Below are 18,271 nucleotides of genomic sequence, written 5' to 3' on the forward strand. Positions count from 1 at the left end.
AACCTAAAAATAAACCATGAACAATAACTATTAGGCTATATACAAATAACCTAAAAATTATCAATTAACAATAAAAAATAAACCAGAAAAAGAAACAATGAACAGTAACAAAAATAGCAATTGTACAATAAAAGTAATGGTAAAGAATAAACAATAAATATAATAAAAAAAACAACGGGCAATAACGAACAAATACAACAAACCTAATGATAAAGAATAAACCCTAAATTTAAACAATGAACAATAAAATAATCCTAAAAACACAAACCTGAAGGTAAGAAAGGTGTTTTCCGGAGCGTACCTGAGTAACTCGATGTGACGTCCTGTCCCCGTTTCAGAGCGTACCAACTCCAAGCCCATCCTGACGGGCACGCACCCGGTCAACACCACCGTGGACTACGGGGGGACCACGTCCTTCCAGTGCAAGGTCCGCAGCGACGTCAAGCCCGTCATCCAGTGGCTCAAGAGGGTGGAGGCGGCCGACGACCACAAGCACAACTCCACCATCGAGGTGCACGCACACACAAGCACGCGCACACGCACACGCACACACACACACAGACTGTCTCACAAACACACACACACACACTCTCACACATATACACACACACACACACAAACAAACACACACACACTCATTGTTTAACACACGCATCAATCCAAGTGAGAATCATAAAACACACATACACACACTGACTCTCTCACATACACACACACACACCTTTTGTGACTACTACACAGCTTCTTTTCACACATTTTCACACACACACACACACAAACACACAGACACACTCATGTTGAACATATGCATCAGTCCAAGTGAGAATCATAAAACACGGGGAGAAAATATTACATTGGAGTCATTGGATGCAAAATGCTTCAAATTGTTAAACTTGGATTTTTAATATTTTACCAATTGAAAATGTACACTTTAATTTATCAATTTAAAGTAGAGAAAACATGAATTATATATAAATATAAGTTTAATTTAAAGCAATTATTTTTCATGAAGTTGAGCCAATGACTTTCTTTGGTTTATCACAGCAAACTGTTTATCTGATAATATATTACATTATAATAACTAAATAACTATTGTCATACTATGTTATACTATACTACTATTATACTATACTTTATATTATGTTAAATATTTTATTATTTGTACATGAGTAGTATGTCATTAGTAGTATTACTGCAAAAAAATTAAATATGTTTCAACAAAGTAGTTAAAATAACAAATAATTCATATAATAACCACATAATGCATACATACACAAAAGCATAATATCAATAAATGATATGAATAATAGTACAATATGATTTTATAATCATGTATTATTTAAATTATAATATATAATAATAAAAAATATTTTGATATTAAAAAAGCATATTTTCATAATGCGATAATGATTCGATTTTTCTTAATTCATCACAAACAAACTTTCTGTAAATTCTTATAGACGACATTTCTGTTGTTATTTCTGCGTTTATTCTTCTTCTTCAGCCTTTTTGAGTCGGCTTTTTGGGGCCTTAAGATAACCAAAAAGTCACGTGCGCTCATTGTGCGCCCGTGCATGGGCGTGGCAAAATGGCTCGCTAGTGAACTAGAAAACGGAAAAAATTCAAACCTATTCACTTTTTTTTCACTAAAATTCTCAAAATTCGGTACACATGCGTAACATCACGAGACATAAAAAACATTATATTGGCGCCATGACCAAAACCCAACAGGAAGTTGGCCATATTTAATTAAAGGTGCCATTTTAGTCAACTTCAAACTTGGCGAGTGTCTACAAGACACCTTCACCATTAAAAGCTGTTGAAAGATGGAGCTGTGGTCACAGGGTGTGGCCGTGGCAAAGCCTTGAAGTTCATGTTCCAAAAAGGGCTTTGTTTACGTGACTTTTTCCTCACTTTTTGCTCATTTTCATGCTCCGTACTTTCGCGGAATCCTCCGAGGCCATTTATCGGATTGACTTCAAACTTGCGTCCCGCAAGTTTGCGGGAGTTTGCTTGCGCGTGGAGGAGCCGGTCATCGCTGCCCGCAGCTCTAATCATAATCATATCCATAAATACAAGTGATCGTAACGGAGACCTTTGGAGACAGGTGTAGTTGTGTTTTCTTGGTTACTGTAATCTCACCTTCTCCGTCCTCTTGCAGGTGGGGGAGCACCGCTTCGTGGTGCTTCCCACCGGGGAGGTGTGGTCGCGTCCCGACGGCTCGTACCTCAACAAGCTGCTGATCACCAGAGCCAAGGAGGAGGACGGCGGCATGTACATCTGCCTGGGGGCCAACACCATGGGCTACAGCTTCAGGAGCGCCTACCTCACCGTGCTGCCAGGTGGGGGCCCTCACCGCCATCACGGATGGAGTATTTTGCTGTTGACAATTAATACAATTTTAATGTCAATGAATGTCGTTTTCTTAGCCATCGTTTCATTTTTCTAAAATCAAAAAACGATTTCGATATAACCACGTCCCCTGGAGGGCGTAGGAAGTGGATTGTCAGGCTGACGGGGCCGAGGTCACAAGTGAAGGAGAGATATTCTCACATAACTGACATGGAAGTGAGATCCACCCCCGAGTTGAGACCTTTTATTTATCCTGCCAAATGAAATGAATTTATAAGAATGAAGAAATAATAATAATGAAAACCTTGGAGCTTTTATTTTGTTAACCACTCCCCACTTCCCCTTCCCCGTGTCTTCCTCCAGACCTGAAACCCCACATCTCGGCGGTTCCCGCGGCGACGGCCCCCGGCCTCCCCTGGCCCGTCGTCATCGGCATCCCGGCGGGCGTGGCTTTCATCATCGGCACCGCCCTCCTCTGGTTCTGCCAATCCAAGCGTACCTGCGCCTCCTCCTCCTCCTCCTCCCCCTCCTCTTCCTCCTCCTCTGCCCCGCCCGCCTCCCAGCGCCCCCCGGTGGCCAACCGTGAGCGAGCGTGCCCTGCGCCTGCGCCCCCGCAGGCCGTCGGCGATAAAGACTGTCTGTCCTACGAGGACTACGTGGCCCAGCAGCAGCAGCATCAGCTCCTCGCCCAGGGGGGCTCGGGGCTGGCTCCAAAGATCTACTCCAAGATGTACACGGACATCCACACGCACACGCACTCGCACGTGGACGGGAAGGTGCACCAGCACCAGCACATCCACTACCAGTGCTAGCGGCGGCCGGCGGTGTGTCCACATCTTCACTCGCTCTCTGGGACTGGAAGCACGGTACTGTTCACACGGCCCGGAACACCACATACTGAGTACCGGCCACGTCAGATAAGATAACACGTTATCAATCCTCGGGGGACTTTCAGGTGGAGACGGTTAAGAGTCCTTGGGGACGAAGCGGGAACCGAACCATTTCCAGTGGATTCTATGTTTTTCAATGCCAATCACTGCCCTCACACCCGTGCACGTCCGTGGACAAATGGACGGGCAGAATACAACACGGAGGACCATTTACATACCGGGCTTTACAGGAGGTTCTTGCCTGTCACCCTTTGTCAATAACCAACCTGCAAAATACTACAAAGATGTTATATTCCAGACTTTTTGTCAGACGAGACTTGATGGAACCTCTGCTATAAGCTCCCAACTATCCACAAACTACTGTGATAAACCATGAAGGACCTGGGCGGTACCGCACAAACCCAACTGGACTGGACATGATAATGGCCTCCGCCTTGTGAGGTTCTTCGTGCTGCGACACGTGCAGTAGGAGCTCATATTCACATGGATTCTCAGGCTCCGGTGACGGAGAAAGAAGGGCGTGGCCTCAGATCGTCATCGCTCCTACGTCACGATACTCACTCAACCGGATCAGAGCGATCGGCGCTTCACTCCCAGATGGTTCTGATGCTTCAGGGCCCACACAGGGTCCCTTTCACCCGGCGGTTCTCAACTGGTGGGTCCAGACCCAAAACTGGGTAGCGGGTCCACTCTGAGTGGACCATGTGGTTGTCATGGTGACCTCCTATCACGCACGTCCCACCATCGTACAGCCACAGTTCAGTCAATGACATCAAAGTTAATATAATCATTTTATCATTATCAGTTTTGGGAAATAAATTCACCATCCATCAGTAAAGTCTGTGAATGAGACATTATTGTAAATCACTTTTTTGTCGCCGGGACTAGAAAGAGCTCAGCTGCAGTCCACTCACTGGGCCCTGACTCAAAGGCTTAACGACAAATGTGGATCCTGAGTCCAGACCAGTTGGGAACCACCGGTTTGACCTCTTTGCTGCTAACGAGCCCAATCCAGCTGACTTCACCTCAGGCAGGATCCCTGTTTCCCCACGGATCCACTCATCTGCGGCAAAATCCTTTTTTCGACTCTTTAGCCTCAACGTTCAGTGAAATTTCAGCTTGAAGCCGTGTTGCAACTCTCTGACGAGTTGACATCCCAATGGGCCCCGCCATATTGGAAGCTATATTGGAAGCCACATGGGAAACCACATTGATAGCCACATTGGAAACCACAAGTGCATGGTAGCCATTGCACTTCCTGGTAGCGGTTGCTTTTGCGGCTCCTGTCGTCTCCAGTCTGGTCCTCGCTGAGGAGGCGAGCGGCGCACAAGGAACAAGGATATCCGATCTCCTCCCGTCAGAAGTCCCCCCCCCCCCCCTCCACTCACCCTGCAGAGGGTTTGTCAACGCCATCTTGGGCGTGAACCCGCGCCTCGTAAAAATTGTTTCCAGATCTCGCGGATCGCTCTGGGATGGCGGGATCTGTAACAGACTCTTGTCACCCTCTTATGAGCTTTGGGGGGATGAGAGAGGAGACTTACGGCCGCTCAGACTCTATAACTTTAGAGTCCGGCTGAAGGGCCTTAAGCTCTCCTCCCACAATGCCTTGCAAGACGTGCGGCGGCACGGGGCGGCGGAAGGGAACAGGCCGTGCACCTGCTCTGTTCCCTCCACAGGCGCTCCGGGTCCTGGGTGTCGTTGATGGCCGTGTAGGAGCCTCGTCGCTGCCAGGCCACGTGCGCAGGAAATGAAAAAGGAGGCAAATAATATGTGTGTACTGGAAGGAAGACGCCAAGTCCCATTCAAAGGTTGTGGAGCAACAGACGTGATTGAGAGCCACATCGCAATGCAGAGATCAACACAGAGAACCTTTGATGTTGTTTCCTGTTCGTTGGGGACCAGTCGTTTCTTTCACTGTGTTTTCAATACGTTTGTTCTGTGTTTAATGAAAACGTGGTTGTTGCTGTTAAATCACATGATCAAATCATCCTTGAATTCCTGCTTTGGGAAGCCAGCGTCGTACAATAAGAGCTTGTGAATTCTGATGGTCATCATATTATCATATGATATTATGATGTTCCACCGGTGGCTCCGTCACCCAGCGCCCTCCTTCAAAATAAGAGTCCTGAGTCGTTCTTTTCACCCCGTCAGGTCAAACCTGCCTTCTGTTTCCAATGTAAAGACGAGTTGTCTGCAGCATTATGCTGCTGCTCTGTGCGCGGAAACAACGAGCAGATCGCTGTGAGATCCCACGGAGGGTTAGGAAGCGTTTGTTGGAAATACAACGAGCGGTATCACGGCTTGCAGGTTGATTTAGACTCTGCTGCGACCTCCGTCAACATCGCACACGTTTCCTCTTGAGTTCTCAGGCGGCCATCTTGTTCTGTTTCCCTGTGTGACTTCATTCATCTGACCACTAAATGAAAAGTGCCGAAAGAGACTTCACCATTTTGCCTTTTGACTGCGGCTGAACACGGAGGCCTCCTCCCTCCTCCCTCCTCCCTCCTCCTCTTCCGAGATCTGCTTCCTGTCTCGTCCTCCGCCTTTGGGAAGCGTGTCACGCGCGACGCAGGAGCTCGTAACTGATCTGTGTTTCCAGATCTGCTTTTGACAGTTGAACCATCTGTCGAAGTGTGGTTTTCACAGTGAAGGTGTTTCTGCGTTTGCGGGGCGGAGACGGGAAAATAACCAGATTTTCTGTTTTTTCTCCAATGGATCTGAATAGAAGAGAAACCGTCAAATTGGCGTCAAAATGTTGAGATTAAGGTCATAGAATGTCTTGAGAATAAACATCCTTTTGATTTTTTTTTTCTACATCAAATCAGTCTTTACTTTTCTGCTGTAATTTCAAAAATGTCAATTTTATTCTAAAGTTGTGTTCATTCTCAGAAATGTACCATGCTCTCAGTGTCAACATTTAGATTTTAATCATGTTTTCACTGTTCCATCCTCTGTTCGAACTCAATGACCGTCCGTACGTCCTGACCCTTGACCCCTGACCCCTCGTTACACCAGACACACATTTCAACTTGTGCTTTATTTTTTTTACTGAGCTTTTTGGGGGAAACTAGCGCTGGAATAGTTCAAACTTTGCTCAAAGGGAAGCGGACGCGGCGCCTCCCGCTTGAATTCTTTCATATTTGTCGCTGTTTCATTTGTTTCGAGTCCATGCGGCGTTTTTAAGTGTTGCGGCTACAAACTGCCAAACGGACGCCAGTCCTCCTGCACGTAGCACTGATGCATGATGGGAAAAGATCCAACACTGGTTTGGTTCATTTCATTTTTTTGGGGGGAGGTTTTGAAACATTCAGTCGTCACATTGATTTAAAATCTGAAACCGTTTTCAACAGATGAAAAAAAAGTTCAAATCAATGTTTTTTTTTTATTTATTCATTGTTTCTACATATTTGGGCATTATGGGATGGTGTGAGATGAGAAAGTGCATGTGGCTGTAGAGTACCAGGTAGATATTTATAAATACACAGTATCAGTATCTCTAATCCTTCTATCGACAATCCTGCACAGTTTATTATCCAGGATGAAATGATGATGTTGGAACATTTTAATCATTTTATCTGTGACGTCTGAAATAAAACAAATCTGTTATATTGTCCTTGTTGTTGTCTTGTTTTATCTGCCTCTGTCTGTCTGACCGCCTGTCTGTCTGTGTCTGCTTGTCTGTCCGTCTGTCTGCCTGTCTCCCTGCCTGCCTGTCTGTATTTCTGCCTGTCTCCCTGCCTGCCTGTCTGTATTTCTGCCTGTCTTCCTGCCTGTCTGTCTTCCTGCCTGCCTGTCTGTATTTCTGCCTGTCTGTCTTCCTGACTGCCTGCGGATGCCGTGTCTGTCAGTGTGTCCATCCAGCAGACGTGCCGCTGTGACTCCTTCAGGAAATAAGAAGGAGAGTGGTGATGGAGCGGAGGGAGGAGGAGGTGAAGACTGAACTTTAATACACCTTACGGTGATACTTGGACACACATCTTCAGCGATAGACCTGGGTTCTCAGGGTGTTTTGGGTCTTTAATCATCGGACACCCTCCACCAGGCGACCCAACCAGGGGCGGTCAACCCCCCGGCTTGTGTACAAGTAGCGCGCACCACGGATCCCCCCTACGGATCCACAGCCACCGTGAGGCCTTTTCTGCGGCCTCAAGAATGTTCTTAGTGGCTCTCCTCAACTGCAGTCCTCTAATACCAAGGAGTTTGAACACTCTCTGGAGTGAATGACCTGCGAAACCTCTGCACCCGATCTCGACAGGCTCACAGCGGGCTTTCCAGCCGTTGCTCCTGCACTCACTGGTGAGCTCAGCATACTTAGCCCTCTTGCGCTCGTTGGCCTCATCATCCGGTCCTCCCATGGGACAGTCAGTTCTTGCAGGACCACTTGCTTGGTGGACTCCGATGTAAACACCATATCTGGGCGGAGTGAAGTGGTAGCTATGTTAGCTGGGAACTTGAGTTGCCTTCCCAGGTCAACTTGGAGCTGCCAGTCACGAGCGGTAGCGAGAAGCCCTCCTGAAGCGTTGGGCTGATGGTTTGCCTTCTGCCCGCTCTAACGAACGTGATTGACTACTTCTGGGCAACTGGGTCTTGCTGTTCTGTATCGCTGTGCAGATGGAATCCGCCAAGGATTTTAAAACTTGGTCGTGGCGCCAGCGATACCTCCCCTCTCCTAACGCCTTTGGGCAGCAGCTCAGAATGTGCTCCCTGGTGCCCCTCCTCTGGCACAACTTGCACTCAGGAGTGTCTGCGAGGCCCCAGGTGTGAAGGTTGGCCGGACTCGGGAGAACGTCGTAGACTGACTGGATGAGAAACTTTGTGCGCAGAGGTTCAGCTCTCCAGAGCTCTGCCCAGGTGAGTTTGCGAGGATCCGCATGCTCCCACCTAGTCCACGCCCCTTGCTTGGACATATCAACCATCTTGCACTTGCGTTCTTCCTCCACCTCTGCACGGATCTCGTCTTGGACCGGTTGGCGCTTCTCCTTTCCACAGGCACGGTCGTAGCGTGGCTTTGGAAAGCTACCAAGGCCTGCCCTCCCCACTGCCACGGTTCCGACCAAGGTTTTGTACCTCAGCCTTGCCTCCGCTCTGCTGATGGCTTCTTGTGCCTGCCACTTCCTCCCGGTCTTGACGAGAATTCCTGCCGAGGCCACCTTCACATCTGCCGAATCCCTGTACATCATCACCTCTCTGGAACGGGTGACTTTGAACTCCTCTGTTAGTCCACTGAAAGGGAGGTGCAGCTTGGTGGAATGGCCATACAGGGCAATGCTGCTTAAGGACCGAGGGAGCCCCAGCCATCTCCTAAGAAACTGGCTGATGGTCCTCTCAAGTGCCTCTACCGTTGTCACTGGTACATCGTAGACTAACAGGGGCCAGAGTATTCTGGGCAGGACTCCGTGCTGGTGCATCCAGGCCTTGAAGTTTCCTGGGAGGCCGGATTTGTCAATGGCTGTGAGCCAGGATGACAAGTCGCTCTTGGTCTGCTGTATTGCCACTGCGTCCTTCAGGGAGCTGTCAAAGATTTTACCCAGGCTCTTGACAGGCTTTTCGGTCACCGTTGGAATCTTAGTCCCTCCCAGAGTAAAGCAGAAGTGGACGGCCACTTTGCCTTTTCTCAGGACCAGAGACCTGGACTTTGCTGGCTTGAAGCTCATCTAGAGAGAGACCACCAAGAGATGAGCTGTTCAAGCCCCTGAAGGAGCCACCTGCACCCAGGAACAGATGTGGTCATCACTGTTAAGTCGTCCATAAAAGCTCTTATGGGCGGCTGCCGGGTCCCTGATCTTGATTTGGGCCCTCTGCATTCTGCCTCAGCAGACTTAACAATCATGTTCATGGCCAAGGAGAAGAGTGACACCAAGATTGTACAGCCGGTGATTATGCCCTTCTCCAGGCGGTGCCAGGCAGATGTCTTTTGGCCTGAGGAGACCCTAGCGCAGTAGTCGTTGTAATAGTCCATGACGAGGTTGCGGATCTTCACAGGAACGTGGTGTCTTGTCAGTGCTGTTTCAACAAGCTTGTGTGGAATAGATCCGTACGCGTTGGTTAAGTCGAGCCAGAGGGTTGCTAAGTCTCCTTTGCTTTCCCTTGCCTCCCGGATCAGCTGCGTCACCACTCCTGTATGCTCCAGGCACCCATGCACTCCCGGAACTCCCCCCTTCTGGATAGAGGTATCTATGTAGGCGTTCTTCAAGAGGAACTCTGTTAGTCGTTGAGACAGGATCTTAAAGAAAATCTTGCTCTCAACGCTGAGCAGTGAGATTATACAAAACTGCTCGATGTTGCTTGAGTTCTCTTCCTTTGGGATCCAGATGCCTTCGGCGTGCCTCCACTGGGCGGCAGCTATCCCTCTCCTCCAAATCACCTGTAAGAGCTTCCATAGACGTTTAAGAAGCCGTGGGCACTGCTTGTAGACCTTGTAGGGTACACCGCTGGGGCCGGGAACCGAACTAGATCTTGCAGATTTGACAGCTTCTCTTACCTCTGACAGGGTTGGCTCAGCACTGTTGAATTGGGACACTGGTTCTGCAGGTGTCACCAGTGCCTTGCAAGGGCCATGTTCTTGGTCTCTTGAAATGTCACTGAAGGTGGTATTGAGATGATGGTTGATCTCTTCTACAGGGCAAACAAGGCGGCCGCTGCGCTTCTGGCCCAGTAGCCTCTTGGTGAAGGCGAAGGGGTTGCCAATGAAGGCACTATGCTTCCGTGCCCTTTCTTTGCCTGTCCTTCGGTGCCACTCGGCCCTCCTCAACGTGATGAGTTTCCTCCTTATGATATTAGTGAGTTCCGGCAGGGCATGTCTCTCCTCTTCCTTGGCTGCCTTAAACTGGCGTCTCAAGGATTTCAGTTCTTGTCTCAGCTGACTTATCTTGACTTCCCGCCAGTTGAGCTTTGCTGGGTTGCTTGCTCCTCGCTTTTCTTCCACTCCAAAACGCTCAGCTCCTATACTCATGATGAGGGAGCACATAGTTTGGAGCTTCTGGTCAGCATTGCCCTTCGAGATGGCTTCCAGGGTCTTATCTATGTCCTCATCCAGCTTGGTCCACTCCTTGCTGTTGGCGACAGGCCACTTAACCCGACGATGTTCCGATTTCCTGCTTGCTGGGGGGACATGTGTTGCTTGGAGGTTCCGGGTACTGTGGGGGGACTCCGGACCCGGCTCTTAATAATGCAAACGAAATAAAGTTTCTCGTGCATGTAAATAAATGTGCTTTGCAAGCAAAGATGATACAATACAATCAAATCAAATGGTCATGCAGAAATGCAAGAACCAAATCTATTGAAGACACAAAAATATGCAAAAAATAACTGATGATGCTTTACTGAAGAAGACAACAACGAAGATAAAAAAAAAATAAGTAAATGGGGCGTCAGGAGTGAAATAAGTTTGGACTTAAAAAGTAAAAGTTTGAAGATTGTTTTCCGCCATCTGTGCTTCTCAAAACCTGCTCTGTAATACAGAGCATTTCATAAAACCCTGATAAATAAATCTGACGCACAGAGGCCGTTCCTGGAGGCGGAATGAAAAACACAACCACAAATCAAAAGTTGTTTTCAAAGTCGGGTCTTTCACCTCATTTCTCAACATTTTATCGCTTCACCTTTCCAGCCAAATTCTTTCATATTTCTCCTTTTTAGGTCTTTTTAGCTTCTTTTCTTTGCCCATGAAGAGACAGAGTCTTCCCAACGTCAGCGTCCGATCCTAACTCAAGTGAATCACTGACGGAGGCTGAGATGGAATCAAGAGTCAAAACAACATCTCACCCAGAGAAGATGTTCAGAGCAACTACCACTCCCTCTTCCTCCTCTTCCTCCTCTTCCTTCTCTTCCTCTTCTTCCTTCTCTTCCTTCTCTTCCTTCTCTTCCTCTTCTTCCTTCTCTTTCTTTCATGTCCTTGACTTTGACTCTGGGAGTGACGGGGGGATAACGGAGGATAAGCAGAGGAAAGAATGGAGGGAAGAGAAGGATGACAAAGAAACAAGACGCTGACAGACGAGCTGAGGTCAGCGCTGGGGGAGGAGAGGAGATGATGACAGGATGGAGAGAGAGGGAGGATGGGTGGAATAAGATGGAGGACTGAATGTTCTGCCCATACACACGATACATCCCCACTGCTGTCAGTGTTTAAATCAGCTCCACCGCACGGAGGTTGAGCTGATGTGACGGTGTCCAGGTGGAGGAGGCGGAGCCAAGGAGACACCATGTACAGACCCCATGACCCTAATGGATAAGTGGCTGGATCGACCCATCTATTCATCTATCTATCTGTCTGTCTGTCTGTCTGTCTGTCTATCTATCTATCTATCAGGGTGTGATTCCTGTGAATTCCTGTATCGTTGAGTCAACAGCAGCTGTGATGAACAGGGCAGGTGAATGGAGTCAGTGACCATGACGCACACAAACACACACACACACACACACACCCCTGGACACCTGGCTGTGTTTGCATACCTCTCTCTCTCCCTTCGCTCCGCCACAAAGCCTCCTTTAAAACTAGGAAAACACAAAGACAAAGGAGGCTAAAAGGGGCAACAGGCTCTTTCTAACCTCTTTACATCCCGTCCTCCCTCGCTCCCTCCCTCGCTCCCTCCCTCCGCACCATGTGTTTACCTTCACCCCGTTGAAAGGAGGGATGTGAACGGACGGAGTGAGGAGAAAGAGAGAGCGTTAGAAAGAAAGAAATGAAGAAAGAGAGAAAGAAGGAAAGAAAGAAAGAAATGTGGTGGAGGGGAAGGGAGCCAGAGCCTTTAATGTCTGCCAGAGCATGACAACAGCCTCCTAATCTCACTGTTGTCTTTCTCCACACACACCCTGCCAAGTGTGTGTGTGTGCGTGTGTGTGTGTGTGTGTGTGTGTGTGTGTGCATGTGTGTGTGCGTGTGTGTGTGTGTGTGTGTGTGTGCGCGTGCGTGCGTGTGTGTGTGTGTGTGTGTGTGATTGCATGTGTGTGTGTGTCACTGGGTGGAGAGTGAGAAATAGAGGGAGGGAGAAAGAGAAGGAGTCAGAGAGAGAACTCCAGGCAGCAGGGGTGTTATTGGTGGGTTGTTATCTCATTTCAGAGATGTGTCTGCTGCCCGTGTGAGAAGTGCACGTTTGGGAGGGAGCGTGCATGTGTGTGTGTTTGTGTCTATGAATTATGTTGGTGATAGGTAGTGAGTGTATGCATAGGCATGTGTGTGTGTGTGTGTGTGTGTGTGTGTGTGTGTGTGTGTGTGTGTGTGTGAGAGGAAAGGATTCTTTCCACCAGCGGGCTGACATCACTCAGGCATGCATGGGACAGCGGGCCCCTTCAAAGGCGCATGCGGGACATCTGCGTGTGTGAGTGCACACGTGTGTGTTCAAGGAACATCACTCTGACCTGCGACCTCCTCACCTGGTCCACCCCAGCAGCTCCTCCTGTGTGTGTGTATGTGTGTGTGTGTGTGTGTGTGTGTGTGTGTGTGTGTGTGTGTGTGTGTGTGTGTACACCAGGGTTATTCAGCTGCATTCTGCTGGGGCCACAACCTGTTCGTGGCTCAGGGACCTTTTTTTCATTGTTGAGAGTGAAGCTACACTTCAAAACAAAGAGAGTGTGTGTGTGTGTGTGTGTGTGTGTGTGTGTGTGTGTGCATGTGAGTGTTACATGCACCAGCTCCAGATGCCTCCAGTGACAGCTGCTGTGTTAGAAATGCCTCCACTCTGCAGTGGAATTCAGTCGTTGTATTTCATGCCGTGCTGGACAGCAGTGCCCCCTATAGGACAGCAGCTGTAACTGCAAGTCCCTGCAACCAAACATCTCCAATTACTGTTGCATAATTAGCAGCTGGCATTTGTACACCGACTCACAGTTTCCACGATCAGAGACATGAAGGTAAACAATTTAAAATACATTAAAGAGATAATAAATATGATTATTTTGTTACAAACTCCTATGTGTGTTACTTTATTCATCTGGCACTTGATCCATTCAATCTATTTGCGTTCAGCATTGCTTCTCTATATGTGGAGGAACATTCACAAGAAAAAACAAAAAATATCCCCACCACCGCAAGAGACCACGAAAAAACAAAAAATCTATGGATCAGAAGGAAAAACTGGACGTAAAAAGTAGAAAAGGGATTGGGGTCTTGGAGCGAAGGGAAAACCTGGATGTTGGAATGGAAGTTGCTCGGTAGAGTCAGTCCCTGATTTCGTAAAGTGCTGAAGTAATGTGACTGTGTTGAAATGGAGTTGTTTTTACACGACAGATATTTGCATTGAAATGTAGTGGAATAAAATTCCAATAGCTCCAAAATATGCAAGAGTACAGATACATGAAAAAGAGACTTAAGTACAGTAATGAAGTACTTAGTTACTTTGCATATCTACTTTTATTGGATTCAGTAATGCAAGACACCACATTCCACTGAGTTTCTCTGCAGCTTGTCACTAAGTGACTCTTGAATTACTTTCCCTGCGTCGACCTCCAGCCGCGTTGCTCTGCTGCTGCTGTTTGGGTGGAGAATGGAGGGTGTATCTCTACGGGACAATACAATGAGCTAAATACCCCCACACTGAAATATGCCCCATTAACTCCTCATGTTCCCTGACAACCTGACAGCTCAGAAGAGTCACCAACCTGACAGGTGGAGCTCCTGGTGGGGGTCAGGAAGACAAATCGCTCCGACGTGAAATCACTTTGCTTCGTGTCATGTCTTGCCTCCAGGGCCGGGGATTACACGCCGATGAGCAGAGGAACGGAGTGACACGGTGTGAAATGTGGCTGAGAGAGGTGGAGGGCAGGACGGAGAGGTGGAGGGAGAGGTGGAGCGGTGGTTGAGGACAAGCTGTGGGAAGGAGCTGCTGAATAATCACTGTTTCTACAGCGATGTGAAGTGGCGGGGTCCGTTTGGAACAGCCCTGAGCGAGGGATACGACTCTGTGTGTGTTAGAGAGAGGTGGAGGTGGAGGTGGAGAGAGGGATCAGTGTGATGTAGTGCTCTCTCTCTCTCTCTTTCTCTCTCTCGTTCCGCCTCGGGGAGTGGTTTCTCTCTAAGTGTTTCCTTTAAAACTCAGGAAACGACTTCAGAGCGAATGGAGCGAAAAGAGGGATCAGGCTGCAGCACAATGCTACACCTGTACACACACACACACAGGCACAAACACACACACACACACACACACACAGACACAAAGACACACACACACAGACACAAACACACACACACACACAGGCACAAACACACACACACACAAACACACACACACACACACACACACAAAGACACACACAAAGACACACACAGGCACAAACACACACACACACACACACACAAAGACACACACACACAGGCACAAACACACACAAACACACACATACACACACACACACAGGCACAAACACACACACACACACACACATATAGGCACAAACACACACACACACACACACAGGCACAAACACACACACACACACACACACAGGCACAAACACACACATACACACACACAGGCACAAACACACAAACACACACACACACAGGCACAAACACACACACACACACAGGCACAAACACACACACACACAGGCACAAACACACACACACACACACATACAGGCACAAACACAAACACACACACACACACAGGCACAAACACACAAACACACACACACACACACACACACAAACTAGACATGCAAACACACTTTCTTTCTTTTCTTTAAGATAGGACTGGGCTCCTGGGACGTTGGGGGGAAAAAACAGTGAAATGAAAATGTTGACGTTCAGTAATTATCTGTGTGCTTGTAATTACAAAAACATTCAGCTGTTCAAAGATGCATAAAATCACATGACATGAGAGCAGGTTGAAAAAACAAACGTCATTTCATTTGCTTGATTCCAACTCTCTCAGCCTGAAAGAGCATCTGAGCGGCTGCGTTGGTCCAATCGCGGATTGACAAGAAGTCACCCCCCCACCACCGAAAAACAATGTTTGATTCAAGATTCAAGATTCAAGATTTTTCTATTTGTCACATACATATACATACTTTCATACATATATGCAGTGAAATGTAATAAATGTTTGGCAGACAGACACACACACACGGTGTCACACATCAAAACACACACGCACACACACACACACACACACACACACACACACACACACACACACACACACACACACACACACACACATTTCCCTCCTTACATTTGAAACACACCAGCACCACACAACACCTCGCGTCCCCGGTGTGTGTTTCCGCGGCGACGGGGCAGATCCGCACCGCCTGCCTGTCCGGACACATCGCGTGGCCTTTCCATCCGCCTCGCTCTGTCAGCGCTCCGTGCTGCCGCCGGTGTAAGGTTTCCCCCCCCAAAAAATTACCGTCTTCATTTTCAGCTCTGACAAAAAGTTCTTTCAAATGAGGAAAGAGCGAAAAAAGACAAACATAACGTAATGGTTATTGGGACACGCCGCCACACGTCCTGGAGAGCGGGGGATGTTTTTACACAATGAGTTTACAATGACACCCCTGTCTGTCTCCGCTTGATCTCAATCTGACGCCGTCATCTCAGGATGTGTGTGTGTGTGTGTCTGTGTGCGTGTGTGCACAGGAGGACATTCCAGGTTCAGAAAGTACTTTACGTTAAGCTGTACTTTATCGATACCTGTGGGGGAGTTCCTTCTCTGCCTTTGACCCTTCCTCAGCCTTTGAGGAGCAGTGCCCCCCCCCCTCCAGCTCTGTGGACCCAGGACCTCCTTCCTGTGAGGCACTGAGCTGCCCTCTTGCTTTTTGGAGTTGGAAGCCAAACTGAATTTTTCTGAATTCATCAATCTGAACTAATTATCAAAAACACAGGAACACAACAAATCAAGTCAAGTCAAGTCAAGTCTGCACTCCACAGTGGAGAGAAATGACGTTTCTCCTCGTCCCTGGGGCAATATATAAAATCTATACACAAGACATAAAGACAAGGATGGGAGCTGTATGGCCAGGAATATACATAGTGCAAATAGTAAGACAAGTGCAAGTGTAATAAACATGACAGTGCAACTGAATCCATACAGTAAAAACAGTAAAAATCAACAGTTAAAACCACAGGACAGTGTAAGACAGAACAGTCAGTACACAACAAACTAAATAGAATAAAGGAGAAGTACGTCATAAAAAATGATAGTGTTTAAAGTAAGGTGTAGCAGCACGGTATAGTGGGTGGAGATCATCCCTGAGAAAAATAGTTCAGAGGAAATGTGGTGCAACAGGGTGTATAAAAATGAAATAAGTGGCTAGTGGGGTGGGTGGGGGTGGGTGGTGTTCTTTAGGGTGATAGGGTTGGAGGGAGGCAGCAGGGTGTCAAGGAGCCTGACAGCTTGGAGGAAAGAAGCTGCTGCAGATCTGGTCGTATGCTGTGGCATCTTTTGTCCGGTGGCAAGAAGTAAGTGTCCATGGGAGGCGTGCGAGGGATCCACGCTGCGGGGCTTGCCAGGGCAGCGTTCAGGGTGGATGTATGGAATAGAAGGGAGAAGGTCCCCAATGATCCTTTCAGCCGTCCTCAGTCTCCGTAGGAAGTGGAGACACTGTTGAGTGGAGTTGAGAGTCCATTTGAGGACATCCCCAGTGTGCACGCCAAGGAACTTGATGCTTTGGGCGTTCTCTATGGTGGGGCCATTTGATGTGAAACAGGGAGTGGTCAGCGCGGGCCTCCTGAAATCAACGACCATCTCTTTTGTATTGTTCACATCAAGAGATAGGTTAACGGTACACCAGATTTCACCAGTGCTCAATGTAGTGCTGCTGGAGATGTTTCCAATCCGGACTGTCTGAGATCTTTCCGTCAGAAAATCAAAGATCCAGTTACAGAGGGAGATGTTCACGTCCGGCAGCCCCAGCTTTCCTATCAGCTTCAGGGGAATGATCGTGTTGAAAGCTGAACCGAAGTCTATGACTAGTATCATGTAGGTGGTTGGATTGTCCAGTTGGGAAAGGGCCAGACGGAGGGCAGAGGATATAGCATCCTCGGTGGACTAGTTGCTGCGGTATGCAAGCTGGCAGGGGTCTGGTTTTCATATTGCCCATGACTAGCCTCTCGAAGCACTTCATTGTGATTGGAGGAGTGCTACAGGGCTGCTGACATCAGCTGTGGACAGGCACAATACCTGATCATGTAGAGGGGGCGTGGTCTTCCTCGCAGGAAAATCATTCAGTGCTTCAAACCGCGCATCAAAATCGTTCAGCACATCTGGGAGGGAAGCATCGCTGTCACGGGCAGGAGGGACAATCTCGTTGTCAGTGTGATCGCCACATGCGCCGCATGTCTCTGGTGTCCAGAAAGTAGCCATGGATTTTCCGCGAGCACGTGCGCTTTGCTTCTCTCGCGGCTCTGGACAAGTTGGCCCTCGCTGTCTTGAGGGCTGGCTTGTCATCCGATTTGAAGGCAGCATCACAGGTTTTCAGCAGTGCATGCACCTCTGTGGTCGGCCATCGCTTCTGGTTGGCATGTGTAGTGATGGACTTGGAGGCACTAACATCATCTATGCACTGATGCCTGATGTGGCCAGTCACAGATGCTGGATGGTCCAAGTTAATGTGTTTGTCAGAGGAAGCAGCCTCCTTAAACATGTTCCAGTCTGTGTGGCCAAAACAGTCCTGCAGTGCTGAGGTGGCTCCTTCTGGCCACACACTGCAACATCTGCTTCAGGACTGCTTTGGCTTGTATTAGCAGCGGTCTGTGTGCTGGGTTTAGCATAACAGAGATGTGGTCTGAGGAGCCGAGGTGGGGCGGGGGGGCCTTGTAAGCGTCGTGAATGTTAATGAAAACAAGGGCCAAAATGTTCGCCTTTCTACTTGCGAAGTTCACATGTTGATAAGATTTGGGCAGAGCTGATTTGAGATTTGTGCGGTTGAAATCCCCGGCCACAATGAAAAAAAACATCGGGATGAGCGGTTTGCAGTTCACTGATATCCCCGTAGAGTAAGCTCAGCGGCTCCTTAGCGCTGGCGCTGGGAGGGATACACACAGTCGTTGTGACAATGGCGGTGAATTCCCTTGGCAGAGGGACTGCATT

The 18,271-nt window shown here is 48.3% G+C and overlaps 1 protein-coding gene across 1 annotated transcript in view; it reads left to right on the forward strand.

The window, feature by feature from the left end:
* The window catches only part of fgfrl1a (fibroblast growth factor receptor like 1a), a 72,262-nt gene extending 65,407 nt beyond the window's left edge, over nucleotides 1-6,855 (forward strand). Inside the window, exons 6-8 of the mRNA XM_080008732.1 lie at nucleotides 339-511; nucleotides 2,162-2,342; nucleotides 2,716-6,855. Of these exons, the coding sequence (XP_079864858.1) occupies nucleotides 339-511; nucleotides 2,162-2,342; nucleotides 2,716-3,164 (803 nt within the window). The 3' untranslated portion in view covers nucleotides 3,165-6,855. The remainder of the gene's footprint in view (nucleotides 1-338; nucleotides 512-2,161; nucleotides 2,343-2,715) is intronic.
* The last annotated feature ends 11,416 nt before the right edge of the window (nucleotides 6,856-18,271 follow it).

The sequence above is a fragment of the Zeus faber genome (assembly GCF_960531495.2).
Source record: "Zeus faber genome assembly, chromosome: 10".
NCBI lineage: Eukaryota > Metazoa > Chordata > Actinopteri > Zeiformes > Zeidae > Zeus > Zeus faber.